The 20,323-nt window shown below is 36.1% G+C and overlaps 1 protein-coding gene across 3 annotated transcripts in view; it reads left to right on the top strand.

Moving 5' to 3' along the window:
- kctd17 (potassium channel tetramerization domain containing 17) overlaps positions 1–17,145 on the top strand; it is a 21,369-nt gene extending 4,224 nt beyond the window's left edge. Inside the window, exons 2-7 of one of the 3 annotated variants that reach the window (XM_016546126.1) lie at positions 6,022–6,130; positions 7,311–7,402; positions 7,703–7,801; positions 14,731–14,856; positions 15,136–15,258; positions 16,827–17,145. In XM_016546126.1, the coding sequence (XP_016401612.1) occupies positions 6,022–6,130; positions 7,311–7,402; positions 7,703–7,801; positions 14,731–14,856; positions 15,136–15,234 (525 nt within the window). In that variant the 3' untranslated portion in view covers positions 15,235–15,258; positions 16,827–17,145. Of the gene's footprint in view, positions 1–6,021; positions 6,131–7,310; positions 7,403–7,702; positions 7,850–14,730; positions 14,857–15,135; positions 15,259–16,826 lie in introns of all 3 variants that reach the window. The other 2 variants (XM_016546125.1, XM_016546127.1) reach the window with 2 other exon arrangements.
- Positions 17,146–20,323: the final 3,178 nt, after the last annotated feature.

Here is a 20,323-nt window from a genome sequence, read left to right as displayed (position 1 = left end):
CGATAAAACACTGACAGCCAATCAGAATCCATCCTGCTGTAATGAGCTCAAGAATTTAAAGCGGCAGACGCATGTGCGCTTAGAATAAACAGACGATATCGTTCACTGGTGTGAACGCCAATATCGTTATCTTTATAGTTGTCTTTATGGTTATAGTTCTTGGTGTGAACGGGGCTTTATACTGTCTTTTTACGCGTTGCATTGCATCGCACTGTGTAAACATAAAACCATGTCTGCATTTGTGATAGGAGAAATGACAACCGATCCGGCGATGCACAGCGCGAAGTTGATGTATGTCCTCAGCGACCAGCACGGATCAGCTCCAGGCATGACAAAGCAGATATCGTTCTCTTTTGGAAGGCCAAACAAAGTAGTTTCGCTTTCACAACGAAACACACAGCGCCTTCACGACATGGAGGCCGCGGCAACAACAATACTACTACAGCGAGAATAAAAGTTACGCCTTCTTTCTTTGCGTCAACATTTGGACGGCGTTATGCAAATCTTCCCACATCGTGACGTAGACATGTGGGGGCGTGTTACAACGAGCCGTTTTAGGTAGGCGTGGTTGACTCTTAACTTTTATAAAGAATATCTCTTTGGATTTGAGACTTTAGTCTTTGCAACTTTACAGATCTTCTTTATGCACCAAGAGCTTGTAACACTCCAAAGAGAAAGGAAAAATTGAAATCGCATCATATGACCCCTTTAAGACGTCTTACTTTTTTTGTCATGAGGAGGTATTGATTATTATTACAGTGAATATTATTAGGTAGTTTCTCTGCATCTTGAATGAGAATGTGCTTTTAACATGAGCCAGAATTGATGAAGTTCAAATAGTTTTTTCAGCTTTCTTATAGCATGCTGTGAGGCTTTACATGGCACAGGTTATTATGCAGTTCTGTTTTGAAATTAATAAGCTCTTTGTTTGCCTACCAGGTATTTCCCATGGGATGCAGGCTTGCAGCTAGTTTCCCATCGGGACCTGGTTCTTATACTTCCTTGTGCAACTGCAGAGTTAAATGTTAACGCAAGATAAACACGGATAGATTAATTTGAAATTAGACGGCTGAATTCTGTGCATTTGAGACATATACAGTAGAATTATGTAAATACCCTGTGCGTTCTCTTGTTCTTGTGAAATCCCGAGCGGGGGGACAGCTTGTCTCTTCTGACTCACTGCAGGAGTCATGCGCAGGTGTTGTCATGCCTGCTGTCAAGTCTAGTCATGTCTAATGTGAGGCTGTCTGCTGCACTTGCTGTTTCGAAAATAGGATTTTTGTGTGTGTGTGTGCATGTGCTAATGATGTTCTGTGCTACTTTTGTCTGTGAGATTTTATGGAGCTAATGGAAATATTTTGATGCTTTTTCAACTCTGTATGTGATCATTTGTTTGGTGTATGCTAGTATGTATGCTGTTCGTGTCCATGTCGTGAATCTAGAGTGAGTCATGCAGGGTCCAAAATTAATGGAAGGTGAAATAAGAAAATTTACCAGGCATGAATATTTCATATGGGCCATGCAACTGTATTTTATATTATTTATTTTAAACTATACAATACTGTGCAATAATAATAATAATAATAATACTTTTATTTATCAAGGTCACATTAAATTGATCAAAAGTGACAGAAAATAAATTTATAATTTTACAAAAGATTCCTGTTTCAAATAATGCTGTTCTTTTGAACTTTCTATTCATCTAAGAATCCACAAAACAATATTAACTATCTAATTAACTATTACCGGCACAACTGTTTTCAGCATTGATAATAACAATAATTATTTCTTGAGCACCAGTCAGTATATCAGAATGATTTCTGAAGGATCACTTGACACTGAAAATTCAGCTTAACCATAACAGAAATATATTACCTTTTAAAATACATTAAAATAAAAGTCAATTATTTTAAATCGTAATAATGTCATAAAATATTACTGCTTTTACTGTATTTTTGATCAAATAAATGCAGCCTTGGTGAGCATAAGAGACAAGTACTTAACATTGTTTTTCTTGCCAAAGCCACTTTTTTTTGTGATTGGCGAGTGTTCATTTGCTATAGGCTACAGGATAAATAACTTTTTGTGTAGGTATGTTGTTCATGTTCATTTTCATGTTGTGAATCTGCAGTGAGTTATCTCATTTATGCTTTCTTCTTTCTCTATTATAGTGGTTTTATAACATTGCAGTGCCTCTTTTCAGTCTTGCCAACATCTTCCTCTTTCTTTTTACCTTTTTCACCCTTGTGTGCTTCTGTGCACTCCCTTTTTCTCTTGTTGCTCTTTGTGGGTTTTGAGTGCTCATGCCCTGGGCTCAGTTGTGTAATGTTCTCTGTAGGGCATGTTGTAGCCTACATGATGTCCTGCTCTTGTTAGAGCTGTGCCAAAGAATATCTCTTTGGATTTGAGACTTTAGTCTTTGCAACTTTACAGATCTTCTTTATGTACCAAGAGCTTGTAACACTCTAAAGAGAAAGGAAAAAATGAAATCGCATCATATGACCCCTTTAAGGTTAATTCATTGCGGAGAGGAGACCCTCAGCCATTCTGGGACAAATACTGTGGCCATGCTAATGTGACCTGCGCTCACTGCCACTTTCCACATGCCCTTTCCTTTAATGTTGTTTTCTCTCTTGTGCCAAGTCACATTTTTATCCCCTGGGGTTATGTACTGTTCAGAGCATCCTGTTAGTGTTGGGCGATATGCTCAATTTTAATATCGTCCTATCTTCAGCCTGTGAAATCCCCAATACACGATATTATCGTGCTAATAATTTATTTAATAATTTATGTACTTGGTTTCATTGCCGGTGTCATGCCGAAAATTGATCGTCTGCCGAAAACTGATTGCTGTCCGCGTCCGTCCGACATGGATCCATCCGTCCGTCCGACAACATCCGTACACTTGCCAAAAAGGGATTACAGACTCTACTTAGTGAGTGAACTGTTCTTTCTGCCTCAAAATTACTTTTTTGATATGATATTTGATAGATTCTAGCTCATTCAGTCCTTTTTACCTGTTGAAATACCTTTAAATGGCCAATAAAACCCATAAAATGCAGTTTTACACTTGCCAAAAAGTGAACTGTTCTTTCTGCCTCAAAATGACTTGATTTCATTCATGGTTGTTGTCAAAGTATTTCAACAGGTAAAAAGGACAAAATGAGCTATAATCTGTCAAATATAACAACAATGAATGAAATCAAGTCATTTTGAGGCAGAAATAACAGTTCACTCAATAAGTAGAGTCTGTAATCACTTTTTGGCCAGCGTAAAACGGACGGATGCGGACGGCAATCAGTTTTCGGCAGACGATCGATTTTCGGCACGACACTGGAAAGCGAACCAACTCCAGCGTAAGGCTAAATGCAGCCTAATGTTTTTAATATGACTGAATTTGTATTTAACATGATAACAAATTAATAGAAACATCGTAAGGTACTAATTATAAGGCTTACATTTCCTCAGTTATTCAAAAAAGCAGCTACAGAAATCGGTAATTACATTACCAAAGAACATCATCACAAGCTCAGTCTAGCGTGAGTTTATGCACTTTAAAGCACTCCGGTTATAATCAGTGATGCTACACTGTATGATGAATAAATCTCTTATACTTACATTGCACTTTGTTGTTTATGATGAGAGAATTCGCGAGTCAGAATTCAGTCAGCGTGCGCTGAACAATGGAACTCTGCTGTTTCAGCGATAACTCATCTGAACGCCTCTGATTGGCCATTGCATTCATAAGCTCAGCATAATCGTGTGTGATTGGTTATAACGTGCAACACTGTAAAAACGTGGAAAAAGAAATATAATGCAACAAATAAGCCCTAATATTAATTAGATAGTATTACTAGCCTGATAATAATAATAATAATAATAATCGTCTTGCTATTGTCAAAGGCATCAGCCCCAGGCAACATCTCTGACTATCTTCGATTAGAGGTGTCAAAATTAATCGTTGCATCGATGCATCGCGATGCGGATGTGGACGATTCTGCTTCGCTGCAGTAATAGACCATAATAATCGATTATAACCTATGACGTTATTCGCATACGCACTTGTCACGCGAGTATTAAAAATGCACTCTCTATTTTTAAATCGGAGCTTGGCTTTTTCCACATATGGCACGTGCGTGCGCTAGAGACAAACACGGCGGGCTTCATTGCACAGAATAAGTGCTGTGAGACACGTGCACATTGCTTGACAGTGCTGCCACTCGCTGTTATTTTAGTCTTTTACTTTAGATATGCTTTCATTTCTGCCGTTTGGAATGCAGCACGTATTAGATGCATGAAACTCACGTACTGACAGACTTTCACGTGAGCTTTGTGTTTGTTTGTCCTGAAGCTCACACCTGCGATTAAATGCACTTGCATCTACTTTTATGATACGAAATTGATGTAAACATAGCCAGTTATATTTTCAGAACAGGACAAAACATCTGATATGTAGAAATAGATCTGTGCATTAGTGTGAATGCAGTCTATTAAAGCTGCCAGTGTCTATGATCTCATCAGTAATACTAATCAAATGGCAATAATGCTGAGAAAAAAGAAAAACCCATAACTATGATAATCTGTACACTTTCTATACTTAAAGCCCTCCCAGATACTGAAAGTGCTTTTTGTTTATCACTTGTAATTGTCTTTTCCCCCCTTTATTACTTTATATTTGCTTGTATGTTTTGAAGCTATATTTTCTTTTAATTCTTAACAATAATTAATTATATATTAATTAATTAATAACATAATTATTTTTAAAAGTAACCTGCTTATATAAGTCGTGGGGGAAGTCGTGGCCTAATGGTTACAGAGTCGGACTCGTAACCCAAAGGTTGCGGGTTTGAGTCTCGTACCGGCAGGGATTGTAGGTGGAGGGAGTGAATGTACAGTGCTCTCTCCCACCTTCAATACCACGACTGAGGTGCCCTTGAGCAAGGCACCGAACCCCCAACTGCTCCCCGGGCGCCGCAGCAAAAAAAAAATGGCTGCCCACTGCTCCGGGTGTGTGTTCACGGTGTGTGTGTGTTCACTGCTGTGTGTGTGCACTTTGGATGGGATAAATGCAGAGCACTAATTCCGAGTATGGGTCACCATACTTGGCCACATGTCACGTCACTTTCACTTTAATTTAATAAAAATGCACAAAATAAATTTTATATATTCGTGATGCATCGTGATATCAAATTGAATCGAATCGTTGACATGATAATCGTAATCGTAATCGAATTGAATCGTGAAACCAGTGCCGATTCACACCCCTATCGTCGATACACGATACCATCGTTTATCGGCACAACCCTACATCCTGTACATCCGTTAAACAGCTTCAGCACAGTCAGTGCTACATTTACATAGGGAATTTCCTAACAGTCACCACATTATTAAATATTAACAATATCTAATATTAAATAGTAATTTTACTATTGTAATATTTAAAAGTAAAATGTTAAATACATCATGATTAGGGCTGTGCAATATATCGAAATTATCGACATATCGCAATATGCATATCGCTACAGCTTGCAATATTTGGGGCCATGAACAAAAGACAAAGAGAAAATCACTCACTGCTCTTACCTAAATAAATGTTGTTGCTTAAATAAGAATCAGTGCATATTGAATTAAAAGAGGAAATACTAAGCAGTGTTTTATTTTTCCTTTTTATTATTCAGTTCCTAAACTCATGTTAAAATGATTACACTAATGTTAAAATGACATTTTTATGTAATGCTCAAGTAAAACACATACCGTTCCCTTTCAGAAGTTGTTGTAGGGGTGCTTTCTTATTGGCACTTTAAGCATTATCGTATCGCATATCGAATATCGCATTATTTAATGAGTTATCGCATATCGCATTTTTCTTCAATATCGCACAGCCCTAATCATGATTAAACAATGTGAATTTATTTTTTAAATAACATTAGGCCTACATATTTGATGAAATGATATTTATACATTTATATGGCACATAATGAAACATCTAATCATTGAGAGAGCTGTGATCTGTTTGTGTAGGATGAAACTGGTGCTTATGTGATTGACCGAGACCCTACCTATTTTGGTCCCATACTCAACTATCTGCGACATGGGAAGCTGGTTTATAACAAGGAGTTGGCAGAAGAAGGTCTGTTAATTCACTATCACTATTAACTGTTGTCAGTCTATGCATTTTACATCCGTTAAACAGCTTCAGCACAGTCAGTGCTACATTTACATAGGGAATTTCCTAACAGTCACCACATTATTAAATATTAACAATATCTAATATTAAATAGTAATTTTACTATTGTAATATTTAAAAGTAAAATGTTAAATACATCATGATTAGGGCTGTGCAATATATCGAAATTATCGACATATCGCAATATGCATATCGCTACAGCTTGCAATATTTGGGGCCATGAACAAAAGACAAAGAGAAAATCACTCACTGCTCTTACCTAAATAAATGTTGTTGCTTAAATAAGAATCAGTGCATATTGAATTATGCGACATGGGAAGCTGGTTTATAACAAGGAGTTGGCAGAAGAAGGTCTGTTAATTCACTATCACTATTAACTGTTGTCAGTCTATGCATTTTAAAAATGCATTGCCTTATTTTAATATTATAATATATATTTAATAACACATCATAACCAGGGATGCATTGGTACTATATGAATATCTTCATTTTTTCTATTTATTGGTACTGTTATTTTATTAGTATTTATATACTTTTACAGTATGTATTAATATTTTGAATTAGTTTTTATTTTTATATTTTCAGTTTTAATTTGTTTGTTTGTTTCTATTTAGTTATAGAAAATTCAGTTTCAGTTTTAGTCATTTTAGTACTTTCAGTTAGTTGCCATGACAAAATTTAACATTTTTGTTTAATTTCAGGTTTATGATCTATTATTTATATTTAATTTTATTAGTTTTATTTCAAATTATGAAAATGTTTTTTAATACTTCTAGTTAACCGCACTATTAGATTTAATTGTACATTCTCATTTCCCCTATTTTTTACATTTAGATTTCCTTTGCCTTCATCTAATGCTCACTTACAAAACACTAATAATTGAAAAACACTGTTGAATATAATATTTAGCAAATCTCAAAATAAATGTTTTTCATACTGTACATTATAATGTAGTGATGCCTAAATTCACTTGTTGAATTTACAGCAATTCATTTTAGTTTTTAGTGTTTTATTTTTAATTTATTTGGAATTTCAATATTGGAGCATATCTAGTTGAAACAACATATAACTGTAACAAAATCCATGTTCAGTTTTTAAAAGCAAAGTGTGTCTGTGCCTTCAGGTGTCTTGGAGGAGGCAGAATTCTACAACATCACACCGCTGATTAAATTAATCAAAGAGCGGATTCTTGAGCGAGACTCCAAGGCCACACAGGTAATGAGCAGGGCCTTTATCATTCCTCCATGTAGCTTCATTTTCTAAAAAAAAATAGCATTTTTTTCATTAGTATCCATTTTTTCAGCTTCTTCACTTTCTCAGCACTGTATTTCTGTCCATCTCAGTTTCTACTGTACATTAATGACTGTATTTGCGTGCTTATGCAACAGCCATCGGTTTCCCGCCCACTCTTGCTTTTCTTTCCGTACTTGCCCTTTGGCATCATCCTCTACTTCCCGCCACATTCCTTTTTTACACTTCACCAGTCTTCACCCTCTCCCTCCGTCTCTTATACAGCAGGTACCACCAAAGCACGTGTACCGGGTGTTGCAGTGTCAGGAAGAGGAACTGACCCAGATGGTGTCCACCATGTCGGACGGATGGAAGTTTGAGCAGGTCAGCGTGCGCTCCTGCCGAAAACCCCGCCCCGGACTGCTCTGGACTGTGGGTTGGACTGACACTGAGTCGATTACCCTTCCCCTGATCCTAATGCTCCCAGTGTTCAATTCTCCCCTCAGATTCAGAGTCCAGTAATGTAGCTAAAGTGTGAAATTAAACTTTTTGACATTTGCATTCAACTGGATTTTACATGGTCAGTTGCACCAAACCCTCTTTTTTTGTAAAATGACAAATTATATGATATGATTCCGGCTTTAGCCTTGTTCAGACTGTCAGCCCAAATCTGATTTGGTGCATATCCGGATGGAATCTGATTTGAATAACTGACTGTCCACACAGTGTATCGCAACTGTTCATATCCGATTTGTGTGTCCATAAGCGCTCTTTCATTTTACGGAATGTGCGATGGTTTCTATGGCAATGGCTTTGCGTTGTTATGCCAACGCTAAAAACAACAATAACAGCAATACACTTAGCAATACAGATGTTGTCTTATGACATGACAACATGTTGCCGTCGCGCTGGATTATTATTATTATGGATTTTGTTTTATGAGGGAGCAGCAGAATCGCAGAAAGTTGGAATAAGCGTCTTTATAGCATCTGCCATCTCCGCTGGTTTCAAAACTCAAAGAGGTGCGTATACTAGCAGTATATTCTGCTTGACAACACCAGCTTGTTTCTGCAAAGACGTTCATTATGTTTTCTACAAAAGCGTCTGACGTTTTATGTGGCGTGAAAACGTGAAAAAGCTAGGCTAAATCCGATTTGAGCGGTCAGGCTGAAACGGATTTCCAGGAATGCAATTTGAATAGGATTAGGGCTGAAACGATTAGTCGACATTATCGACAATAAAAAATTGTCGACAAATATTTTTGTTGTCGAGTAGTCGTTTGATCTCATATGACCTAATGCAGTGTTTCCCAACCGGGCCGAAAATTAGTTCACCGCTCAGGTTTCACTTTCACGTGGTGTGATGCTCTGCGTATTATCCCGCTCTATGCGTGTGCGCTCCGCTCAGCGCTCCACTCATTTAACGTTTAGAGCCCTGCACGGGCCTCAAATTTAGGCCCTAGCCCGGCCCTGGCCCGAGACGCTCAGGCCTGGCCCGTGTCCGACAGCTTATCAGAATTACCGGCCCGACCCCGTCTTTTTCCCCCCTTCTCCCAAACAGCTTATACTACTGTTTCAGCTATTAAAATAGTTCAGTTTTGTATGTAATAGCAAAGTGATTATATTTTGTTTAGTTTTTTTATGAAGTTAATTTAAAAAACGTTTGGAAGCATTTTTTGTTCGTTAAATATAAGTTTTTGTTTTTTAAAGTAAAGGCCAAGTGGCCAGCGGCAGACAGTGAGCCTATGTTTGATCCAATTTAGCCTTCTCAAATCATCACAGAGACTTGCCTAAAATAAAATCTATAGATATAAATCAGTTCAAGCATATAACAATGTTTAAACGTTAAACCTAGATAAATGTGCGCTATATCCAATAGTTTGCGCAGAGAGTGGAAGCTGAAGCGCGCTTTGCAGGACATGGAGGCGCCAGCGCGATCACTTGCATTTTTTTTCATGGATACGCCGTCATTTTTACTCATAAAGGTAAGAGTAACACATCATTCGTAACTGTAAAGGGTCTAAGGAACCGAAACTCAGCGAATACATGCCTCACAGACATGATAAATATATCTATAGAAAGCTTTAAATTACTACTTAACGAAATAAAACAAATCAAAAACTCTTTCATTATAATCATAATCCTTAAAATGGAAACTTATCTTTAAAGGTGCGTCTAATAAGGAGATGGCGAGTCAGGATCTTCGGCAACTTCATCCTTGTGACACCGACTCAGAAAACACTAGTTTATTAGTAAATAATTCAAATATCTCCTTACTATTTCTCCCTGACATTCATGGTAATTACTTTTGCCGGTGCTTTGCGGCAAGCTTAAGCCTATTGCGTGCATTTGAACGCAGAACTCTTCAGCTGCGCTGACGGCACGCACCATGCTGCTGCTGCGGGACACTAAACACTGTTGAGCCGCTCATGACAGTCACGGTAGCATGGTCTCGTGTAGTTTTCACTAGCGCGGCAATTTTTTTTTCATCACTAACTGATGGATGTCTAAAATATAAAAATAAGGAGAAGCCTAAAACAGACCCGCGTCTGACGTGAAAATTGGCCCGAAGCTCGGCCCGAGGGGCGTAAAAAAGTCGGGGCCCATCAGGCCCGCGCTGAAATGCAGGGCTCTACAGTTCATGCTCATCGAAACAGCAAAGTCCACTCAAAAATCGAGCCGACAGGAAATGGAAACTTAGGAATCTAAGTAGTACAGTATTGTTTCTGTTTTCAATAGCCCTACTGTGCTGTAACATGGTGTGGTATATGGGCAACTCTGGTAACGCTGCCCTCTCATTCATTGATCTGCTAACCGCTATGTTATGCTCACGTGTTCTGATAATAATAGCTTTCTAGGACTAAACATTATTTGGATAATTGGTAAAAAAAAACAACTAAATCTCTTAATAGCCCTACTGTTAGACCTACCTGAAAAACTAAAAAGCAATTTATTTAATTCGAAGGCCTGTCGTTATTTTTTATTTGTGCTATCATTATTAATTTCTTTATTTGTTCTTATTTTATTACTGACTGCTTACTTGTCATTTTTTATTCAATTCAAAGTTTGAAATCAAGATATCTTGTGCTACTGCAACAAAATTACCAAACAAAAATACAGTGAGTGAGCAAACATTTGTGAGATTTTAAAACGCATCTGATTACAGCGACAAACGTTTAATTAAAGTGATAGTTTGGTTTGCAGAGATCAAAGCTTGATCTAGCTCAAGATTGTTTTGATTATCATAACCCTATAAGGTATTTTAAGAAAGATTGTTGCAATTAAAATAATACGAAAAAATAAAACGTCTTATCACTTAACCTTTATTTTGTTTCTTATCCATATGACTTGCAAAAAGAGATTTTAGGTAGAATGATGTGTCATTTAGCTACTTTCTCATATAGCTAATTAAATGGTGAATAAGAGTTTCTCTGCCATCTCATTTTGTGTGCCAAAATATTTATTTGTATAAATTAATTGTATAATTGTAATTAAATAATAAAATAAAATAATAATATGACTTTCAAAAGCTGAAGTGATTACCTTAATTTATTTGTTAGAATATGTATAACTTTTTGCAAAAGATGAATAATCAAAAAATGTCTACTGATTAATCAGCGAAATAATCGATGATTAGTCAATCGTTCTAATAATTGTTAGATTAATCGATTATCAAAATAATCGTTTGTTGCAGCCCTAAATAGGATTTGAAACCACATACGAATGTAGCTCGAAGCGGATTTGCAATAATCGGATTTCATGTAGTTCGTTGCCGTTCATCTAAATATGATCGGATTTCAATCGGATTTGCACAAAAATCGGATTTGGGCTGACAGTCTGAACGAGGCTTTTGTCAATATGTAGTTTTGCATATCCCCACTGATATTGTGCACATAAGACAGGAGGAAAACTACATATTTTGAAGTAATAAGGCTGATTTATCATCCACCATATACCAATCAGATGTGTTTCTTAAAGGGACAGTTCACCCCAAAATTGAAATTGTCATTTTACTCCGTGTCATACCGTTCCAATCCTGTATGCATTTATTTTTTCTGTGAAAGACAAAAGCATTTTTGTGGAACATTTGTAACCGAACAACATTGGTGCCTATTTCCATTACATGAACAAATACAAACTAACAGATATTTCTCAAAATATACTTTTGTGCTGCACAGAAGAAAGAAAGTCATACAGGTTTGGAATGACATGAGCATGAGTAAATTTTGACAGAATGTTAATTTTTGGGCAAACTATCCATTTAAACTAGCCTCTTTCAATGCAGTGCTCATGGTGTGAGAATTGAAAAACAGCATGAGACATGATGCAACATCCAAAAATATCCATCTGCATATATACATAGACAAACATTTAAATAGGCTATATCAATGCTAAGTAAGGGATAATGTACATCCAGCCAGCATTGTTTTGCGATAACAACTGGCTGGATGTACATTATCCTGCTTATTAAATGGTTACTTGCCACGTAAGTAAATAATTAGACATGAAATATTGATTTGAGTTGAAATATTTGAACGCAAAGCTTCTGTGAAGAAAGTAGTTGCTAGCAAGTGGCAAGTTCAAACTAAATGGAAATTTAAGGGATACGTTGCAGTCATACCACTTATTGCACAACATTTCACCACATAAATAATTTAGGCGATAAAAGATATTGATTTAAGACTAAACTCATTTAAAATCTTACCAGTTTGATAGTTATTTTATAATCAATTAAAGTGTACATAACAATTGTCGCAAAATGGCAGCAGCTTCGTTTGTATGAAACGAGAGAGAGCGAGTCCGCAATACCAGGATGACATAATGAAATAATTGTACGCATAATATTGAATTGAGTTTCAGTATTTTATTAGCTAACCAAACGCAAAGCTTCCACCAAGAAAAATTGTTTCCAGCAAGTGAATATCGCTGACTGCAGTTACCTGGATGAGCCTGTGTTATTAGCTTTAACTGGTTGTTATCGTGGAATAACACTATAGCCTTAAATCAAGCAGCTTTACAGTATTAAACATGAAAAACCAGAGTCAGTGTCGCTTTCAGTTAGAATTATAACTTGATTTTCTGTTATAACGCAGCTCTCCAGTGTGGAGCTAGCTAATGATAAAATCTTTTTATTAGTGGGGAAAAAACGTTTAATTAAAGTGATAGTTTGGTTTGCAGAGATCAAAGCTTGATCTAGCTCAAGATTGTTTTGATTATCATAACCCTATAAGGTATTTTAAGAAAGATTGTTGCAATTAAAATAATACGAAAAAATAAAACGTCTTATCACTTAACCTTTATTTTGTTTCTTATCCATATGACTTGCAAAAAGAGATTTTAGGTAGAATGATGTGTCATTTAGCTACTTTCTCATATAGCTAATTAAATGGTGAATAAGAGTTTCTCTGCCATCTCATTTTGTGTGCCAAAATATTTATTTGTATAAATTAATTGTATAATTGTAATTAAATAATAAAATAAAATAATAATATGACTTTCAAAAGCTGAAGTGATTACCTTAATTTATTTGTTAGAATATGTATAACTTTTTGCAAAAGATGAATAATCAAAAAATGTCTACTGATTAATCAGCGAAATAATCGATGATTAGTCAATCGTTCTAATAATTGTTAGATTAATCGATTATCAAAATAATCGTTTGTTGCAGCCCTAAATAGGATTTGAAACCACATACGAATGTAGCTCGAAGCGGATTTGCAATAATCGGATTTCATGTAGTTCGTTGCCGTTCATCTAAATATGATCGGATTTCAATCGGATTTGCACAAAAATCGGATTTGGGCTGACAGTCTGAACGAGGCTTTTGTCAATATGTAGTTTTGCATATCCCCACTGATATTGTGCACATAAGACAGGAGGAAAACTACATATTTTGAAGTAATAAGGCTGATTTATCATCCACCATATACCAATCAGATGTGTTTCTTAAAGGGACAGTTCACCCCAAAATTGAAATTGTCATTTTACTCCGTGTCATACCGTTCCAATCCTGTATGCATTTATTTTTTCTGTGAAAGACAAAAGCATTTTTGTGGAACATTTGTAACCGAACAACATTGGTGCCTATTTCCATTACATGAACAAATACAAACTAACAGATATTTCTCAAAATATACTTTTGTGCTGCACAGAAGAAAGAAAGTCATACAGGTTTGGAATGACATGAGCATGAGTAAATTTTGACAGAATGTTAATTTTTGGGCAAACTATCCATTTAAACTAGCCTCTTTCAATGCAGTGCTCATGGTGTGAGAATTGAAAAACAGCATGAGACATGATGCAACATCCAAAAATATCCATCTGCATATATACATAGACAAACATTTAAATAGGCTATATCAATGCTAAGTAAGGGATAATGTACATCCAGCCAGCATTGTTTTGCGATAACAACTGGCTGGATGTACATTATCCTGCTTATTAAATGGTTACTTGCCACGTAAGTAAATAATTAGACATGAAATATTGATTTGAGTTGAAATATTTGAACGCAAAGCTTCTGTGAAGAAAGTAGTTGCTAGCAAGTGGCAAGTTCAAACTAAATGGAAATTTAAGGGATACGTTGCAGTCATACCACTTATTGCACAACATTTCACCACATAAATAATTTAGGCGATAAAAGATATTGATTTAAGACTAAACTCATTTAAAATCTTACCAGTTTGATAGTTATTTTATAATCAATTAAAGTGTACATAACAATTGTCGCAAAATGGCAGCAGCTTCGTTTGTATGAAACGAGAGAGAGCGAGTCCGCAATACCAGGATGACATAATGAAATAATTGTACGCATAATATTGAATTGAGTTTCAGTATTTTATTAGCTAACCAAACGCAAAGCTTCCACCAAGAAAAATTGTTTCCAGCAAGTGAATATCGCTGACTGCAGTTACCTGGATGAGCCTGTGTTATTAGCTTTAACTGGTTGTTATCGTGGAATAACACTCCTCGGAATTTCGCGACTGACCACACTATCAGCACTGTCAACACACTAAACTCCTCTTTGAGAAGTTGTCTACTAATTATTTTGCTTTAAAGCACAGCCATAAAAAAAACATTGGAGCTAAATCAAACTCCAAAGAAAACTAGGTGAACCTCATCGATAGACTAATCAGTTGGTGGAAGACTAACTAAGGTTGACCAACCTGACCTATCTCTAATGAAAGCAATGAAGATGTTTTTGGTACAGCTGACCAGGCATTGGATCCATCTTGACGTTTTCCTATATTTCCTTACCCCTTTCCTCTAATCTCAAGTAAGTGTCATAATGAAAGCCCTCTCTCTCTTTTCAAGATGGTGAACATTGGCTCATCTTACAGCTATGGAACAGAGGACCAGGCTGAATTTCTCTGTGTGGTGTCAAAAGAGCTGCATACCTCGGGTGGAGGTTTGGGGACAGAGCAGAGCCACAAGACTAAGGTTGGAGCACCTACAGACAAATAAACTCATTTTATGCTCTCCGCGCCAGCTCACAAACACTGTAAAACACTGTGACTCATTCCTCAAAAACATGCTTACAACCTACAAAATCTGCATCTCTTCATCTCATTCCACATCAATAGCCTTGATATCCATTCGCACACCTACTCTTCACATATTCATAATAGTTTTTCATTTTTTTTTTACTATGCCATCATCTGTTGTGCTGCGATCCCTCCGGTTTCTGTTCACCCTGTTGTCCACTCATAACACAACTAGACCTCGGACACACAGGAGGAAGATGGAGCGAGGGAGGAAGAGGAGGAGGAGGAAGTGGGAGAGAGAAATGCCACCCCCAATGAGTGGATTAGAGATTAGCAGAAACTTGTGTCAAAGAAATTGGTGAGGAAATCCCATCATGTTGGTTGTATTAGTGGTAGATGTACAGAATTTTAGTAGTCGGAGGGTTTCGGGAAAATTGCATTTCAGTACACCAAATTAAACGATCACAAAGAAACAACAATAGAACTATATTAAACTAAAAACAAAAAGCCCTCTTATGCAAGTTTGTAGTTTTACTTGCCTTTTATGAGAACAGTGCACTGAAATGAAATACCCTTCACCTCCTAGCAACTCCCAAGCATGATTTTCCCTGGTAAGTAACTATTCCATTAAATACAATTCATAAGTGTGCAGACAAACTATTGTGCATCTTGAATAAATATAGCGTTAAAAAGGGATTTTTAGCACAGGTCATCAGACCAGAAATGATGACCGAATGACTCCTTCATTTTTAGCACAGTGTTTGTTCCATAAATTGCCATTGAGTCACTTTCATCTCCACCCATATCCACATCTTCAGCAAAAATGATCTTTGTGTATCTACATAGAATATACAAGGAGGCATATTTCACACTCTATACTATTCATATCAGAAATTATTAGTAATTATATATTTCTGTAGACATACACTGCTGTTCAAAAGTTTGGGGTCTGTAATATTTTTTGTTTTGTTTTTGAAGTCTCTTATGCTCACCCAAGGCTGCGTTTATTTTATCATAAATACAGCAAAAACAATAATTTTGTGAAATATTATTACAATTTAAAATAGCTGTTTTAAAGGGATCATGAAATTGAGAATCAAGATTTTTACAAATATAAGAGATTACTCTTCAATGAAAATATAATGCAAGTATGTATACCGAAAATTAAGCAATCAAAAATAATTACCACGCTGAAACAGACTGTTGCAATTGCTGCACTGTTTTAATTTCCTCTGACTCTGGATATGATTTGGGCTCAAATATATACGGCTCTTATCACAGCCCTTGCCATCTCGAGTTTCAAAACACAACATGCTGTAAAAGTGGGCATGGATATGGTGTGACGAAGTTAGCCAATCACAGCAGTTGGCTTTTACTTTTGTTTCTGCAAGGTGTTTTTCACAGAGAGTAGAAATGAGAATTTTTACAAATATTAGACCTTTTTGGCGCAAAAAACTTTGTAAACTTTATGAACTAACCTAGAGAAACAATATAATAATCTGAAACTACATTTCATTAACCTTTAGTACATTTTAAAATATAATTTATTCCTGTGTTGTGAAGCAGTTTTTAGCAGCCATTACTCCAGTCTTCAGTGCCATATGATCCTTCATAAATCATTCTAATTTGCCGATTTGGTGCTCAAATATTTCTTATTTCAATAATATTGAAAACAGTTGTGTTGCTAAATATTTTTGTGGATACTGTGATACTTTTTTTCAGGAGATTCAGAACAGCATTTATTTGAAATCTTTTGTAACACTGTAAATGTCTTTGTCACTTTTGGTCAATTTAATGCATAATTTCTGAATATAATATAATTCATTTATTTAAAAAAAAAAAAATATATATATATTTTATTGACCACAAACACTTGAACGGTAGTGTATTTCTGTGTCTATAATGCCTTTTCCAACTCTCTTGCAGCTGTTCCAGATCCATGGGTCCCGGATGTAGGATACAAAGAATTTTTTTTTTCTAGATATTCATTTTATCATGTGCTCATGATGCTGTTTTTATAGCCATACTTTTTTAGATTTGCTGACAACGGGTATTAGCTGGAGACAAGAACTTCACATCCAGCAGCAAAAAATGTCATTGTTTTAAATTGAAATGTTCCTGAAAACAAAAGTCACCTAAGGTATTAAAGAAAGAAAGTTACTATCTTAGTACATGGCCTGTTACCAAAGAGTGCAACCTAGTTATGGGATACAACTTCAATAAATATAATGCATTTAAACAAAAAGTAAAGAACTTAGTCTGGTTTAGTCAGGAAATACATTGTCATCAATGATGGAAAGACTGTGTGGATGTGAGACAGTAATCAGTTATTTAGTATTTAGAGTTTAGGTTTTGCACGTTTACTATTGCAGAAGAAGGGCGGCTCTGCTACATGAACAGGTCACGTCCTGTTCCATTTAGCATCAGCTGTGGGTAAAGTGCCAGCAGTGTCACCCTGGCAGACCACCAGCAGTGCACTTTAGCCCCATTTACAGTCTGCGGCAGTTCATTTTGATAGTCGTTGGCGCCAGCTAGAAGGTCAGGGTGTCATTAGAGGTCACTGGGATATTGTGGTTCTGGTTGTGTTTGTATACTGTATATGGATTTTTAATAGGTCCTGGGCTTAGTTTACTTAAAATGAAGTTCAGATTATGTGCTGGAATATGATACTGTCACTTGCTAATGTGTTTTGTGTGAAGGCTAGATTTCTTTCAAAGGAATAAAGCCTGACAATCAAAATCGTTCAAATCAACATGCCTCAATTCAACAAATGATCAAGCATCTTTTGCTCCCTTTAGCCTACAGCTGTGCTAATTAGCATTCTTTGGGATTTTTATGTGCTGTGGGCTGGTTTGCATGCCTAAGCTTGTTTATTATTAAATATGCTTAAAAATTTTGCACAAATTTGCAAAGATACAGTGCCCCCAAAACATGTTTGGACACTTAAGCCATAGTTAAACATGGATGAATGTGATTGCATTATATAGCAAATCAATACCAAGAAGCACACTTCTTAAGCAAAACATTTTTGCAAAGGAAGTTTATTAGGATTTTGTAGCTACTTTAATAAGACACCTATGTAAAACCATGGGAAACTGATTTCATATATCATATATCAGGGCTCCCGACAAAAAAAAAATCAATTAAGGAGCCATTGACGTTGTACTGTAATAAAGCAATAAGCCCCAAGAACCCGTGGTTTACAGTGAATTTATAACCGCTAAGGGGCGTTGTTAGGCACGACACGGACCGGAGTGCCTAAAACCCCTTTAGCTGTTATAAATTCTCTGTAAACCATGGCCTCACTTATTGCTTTTATAAAACGGTTATTCCATATACGTAACAAGGTTTCACAAAATAAAACAAAGTAAATCAAATGTAATGATATTAATAAAAATATTCTTCCACCAAAAAATGTGGTTCCTCAGAATCGGTTGTGGTTGCAACAAAGTGGTTGCCGAGCAACACACAAAAACAAAGAGGTGTTTGTTTGTAGAGTAATTTACAACAGCTTCGAACGTGGCTCAGCCAATCAGAATCAAGGCCCGGAACTATTCGTTTTATAAGCTATCTTATAAAATAGCCTACCTTTTGATGTTCATTCATGTATATTTCTTACTATAGTAGTAAAGAAAAAGATATGATGGGTTCAGGTGCCTAAAGGAGGCGCTAAAGCGATTGCTCATGCTGCATTAAAGAGCGCCAAATATTGTTTGAATTTCGTTATGAATTCGGCCGAATTTTAAAGCTGATATTTATTAAAATGCAACAGAGCACAAAGCTTGCGATTATTGGACGGCAAGTGCACTGCAAATAATATGAAGTTCACGCATCAACAGAACACGGCATATAGACTAAAGATCTTGAGAAGCCATAGTATCGATTATAAACGATAATTGTTAATGATATTGCCAATATCCACATAGTTGACAGCTTTTCCTGTTGTAGTTTGTTCAAGTTAGCAGGTGTGCCGTCAGCGCTGGTGTTCATCAGAGATGAGAACCGTTTTTCCACTAAAATTGATGCGCATCATCTTAGTTTATTATGTCAACATAACAAAAGATGTGATCGCAAAATAATCAATAAAAAAGGCATTACATGCACATTTTTAAAGGGGTCATATGACGCGATTTCATGTTTTCCTTTGTCTTTGGAGTGTTACAAGCTGATTGAGCATAGATAAGATCCCTGAAGTTGCAAAGACTAAAGTCTCAAAACCAAAGAGATATTCTTTATCAAAGTCTGTCTTTACATTTATTTTGAAAGCTGAAGCTCGCGATTATGGTAAGGGGCGTTACATTTCCGACGAGTGCTTGCGGTGTTCGGTCAATCACAATGCACTGGGTCAGCTGGCCAATCAGAGCAGACTGCGCTTGTCGGAAGGAGGGACTTTGTAGAAAACGAAGCGTTTGAGAGAGGCGGGGCATAGAGGACTTACAATAATGTACAGTATTTGAAAAATAATGTGTTTTTTGAACATTAAAGCATGTCAACATATTCTGTTACACCAAATACACAAAATAATGATCTTTAAAAAAGCATCATATGACCCTTTTAAAGTCGCAAAGATTAAAGTCTCGAACCCAAAGAGATATTGTTTCTAAAAGTTAAGACTCATCCACGCCTTCTTAAAATGCCTCATTCAAACACGCCCTCACAAATCTACATCACTGTGTGGGAAGATTTACATGACACCGCCCAAATGTTTACACTAAGGCGGCGTAGCTTTTATTCTCGCTGTAGTATTGTTGCCATCGCCGCCATGAAAGCTGATATTCCAAATATGGTAAGGGGCGTAACATTTCTATCACATATTCGGCCAATCACAACACACTGGATAGCTGGCCAATCAGCGCTTTTCAGAACGATGAGCTTTGTAGAAATCGACGCGTTTCAGAAAGGCGGGGCATAGAGGAGCAACAATAATGTACGGTATGTGGAAAATAATGTGTTTTTTTAACCTTGAACTGCGTAAACATTGAATTACACCAAATACACAAAATAATGTTCATTTTAGCAACGTCATATGACCCCTTTAACCCTCTACCGCACGCATTATGATAGACCTATAGAAAAAAATATTTGAATCTTTTTCTTTTCTAAGAATGGCTTAACTTGAAGTGCTGTAAAAAAAAATTTTGAAAAAAATATTATTTTAAGGTACTTTATGATATGTTGCCATACGGCAACAGCATACAATAGTGAATCTAACTTAGAATAAGTGTAAGTTTACTTATAGTTCATATTTTTCCTCAGAAATGTTGTTTGTGTTGATTCAATTGGTGCTATTATAAGCTTTAACACAATACTTACTTATAATTGACACCTTATACATACTTTCCAACAACTTGTGCTTTTATTTATTCCATTATTTTTTGCTGAATAATGATTTATAATTTTTTAATTTCATTACATTTTTCATG

Source organism: Sinocyclocheilus rhinocerous, unplaced genomic scaffold, assembly GCF_001515625.1.
Source record: "Sinocyclocheilus rhinocerous isolate Xijiao unplaced genomic scaffold, SAMN03320098_v1.1 scaffold820, whole genome shotgun sequence".
Lineage (NCBI taxonomy): Eukaryota > Metazoa > Chordata > Actinopteri > Cypriniformes > Cyprinidae > Sinocyclocheilus > Sinocyclocheilus rhinocerous.
This window is presented reverse-complemented; position numbering and strand designations above follow the sequence as displayed.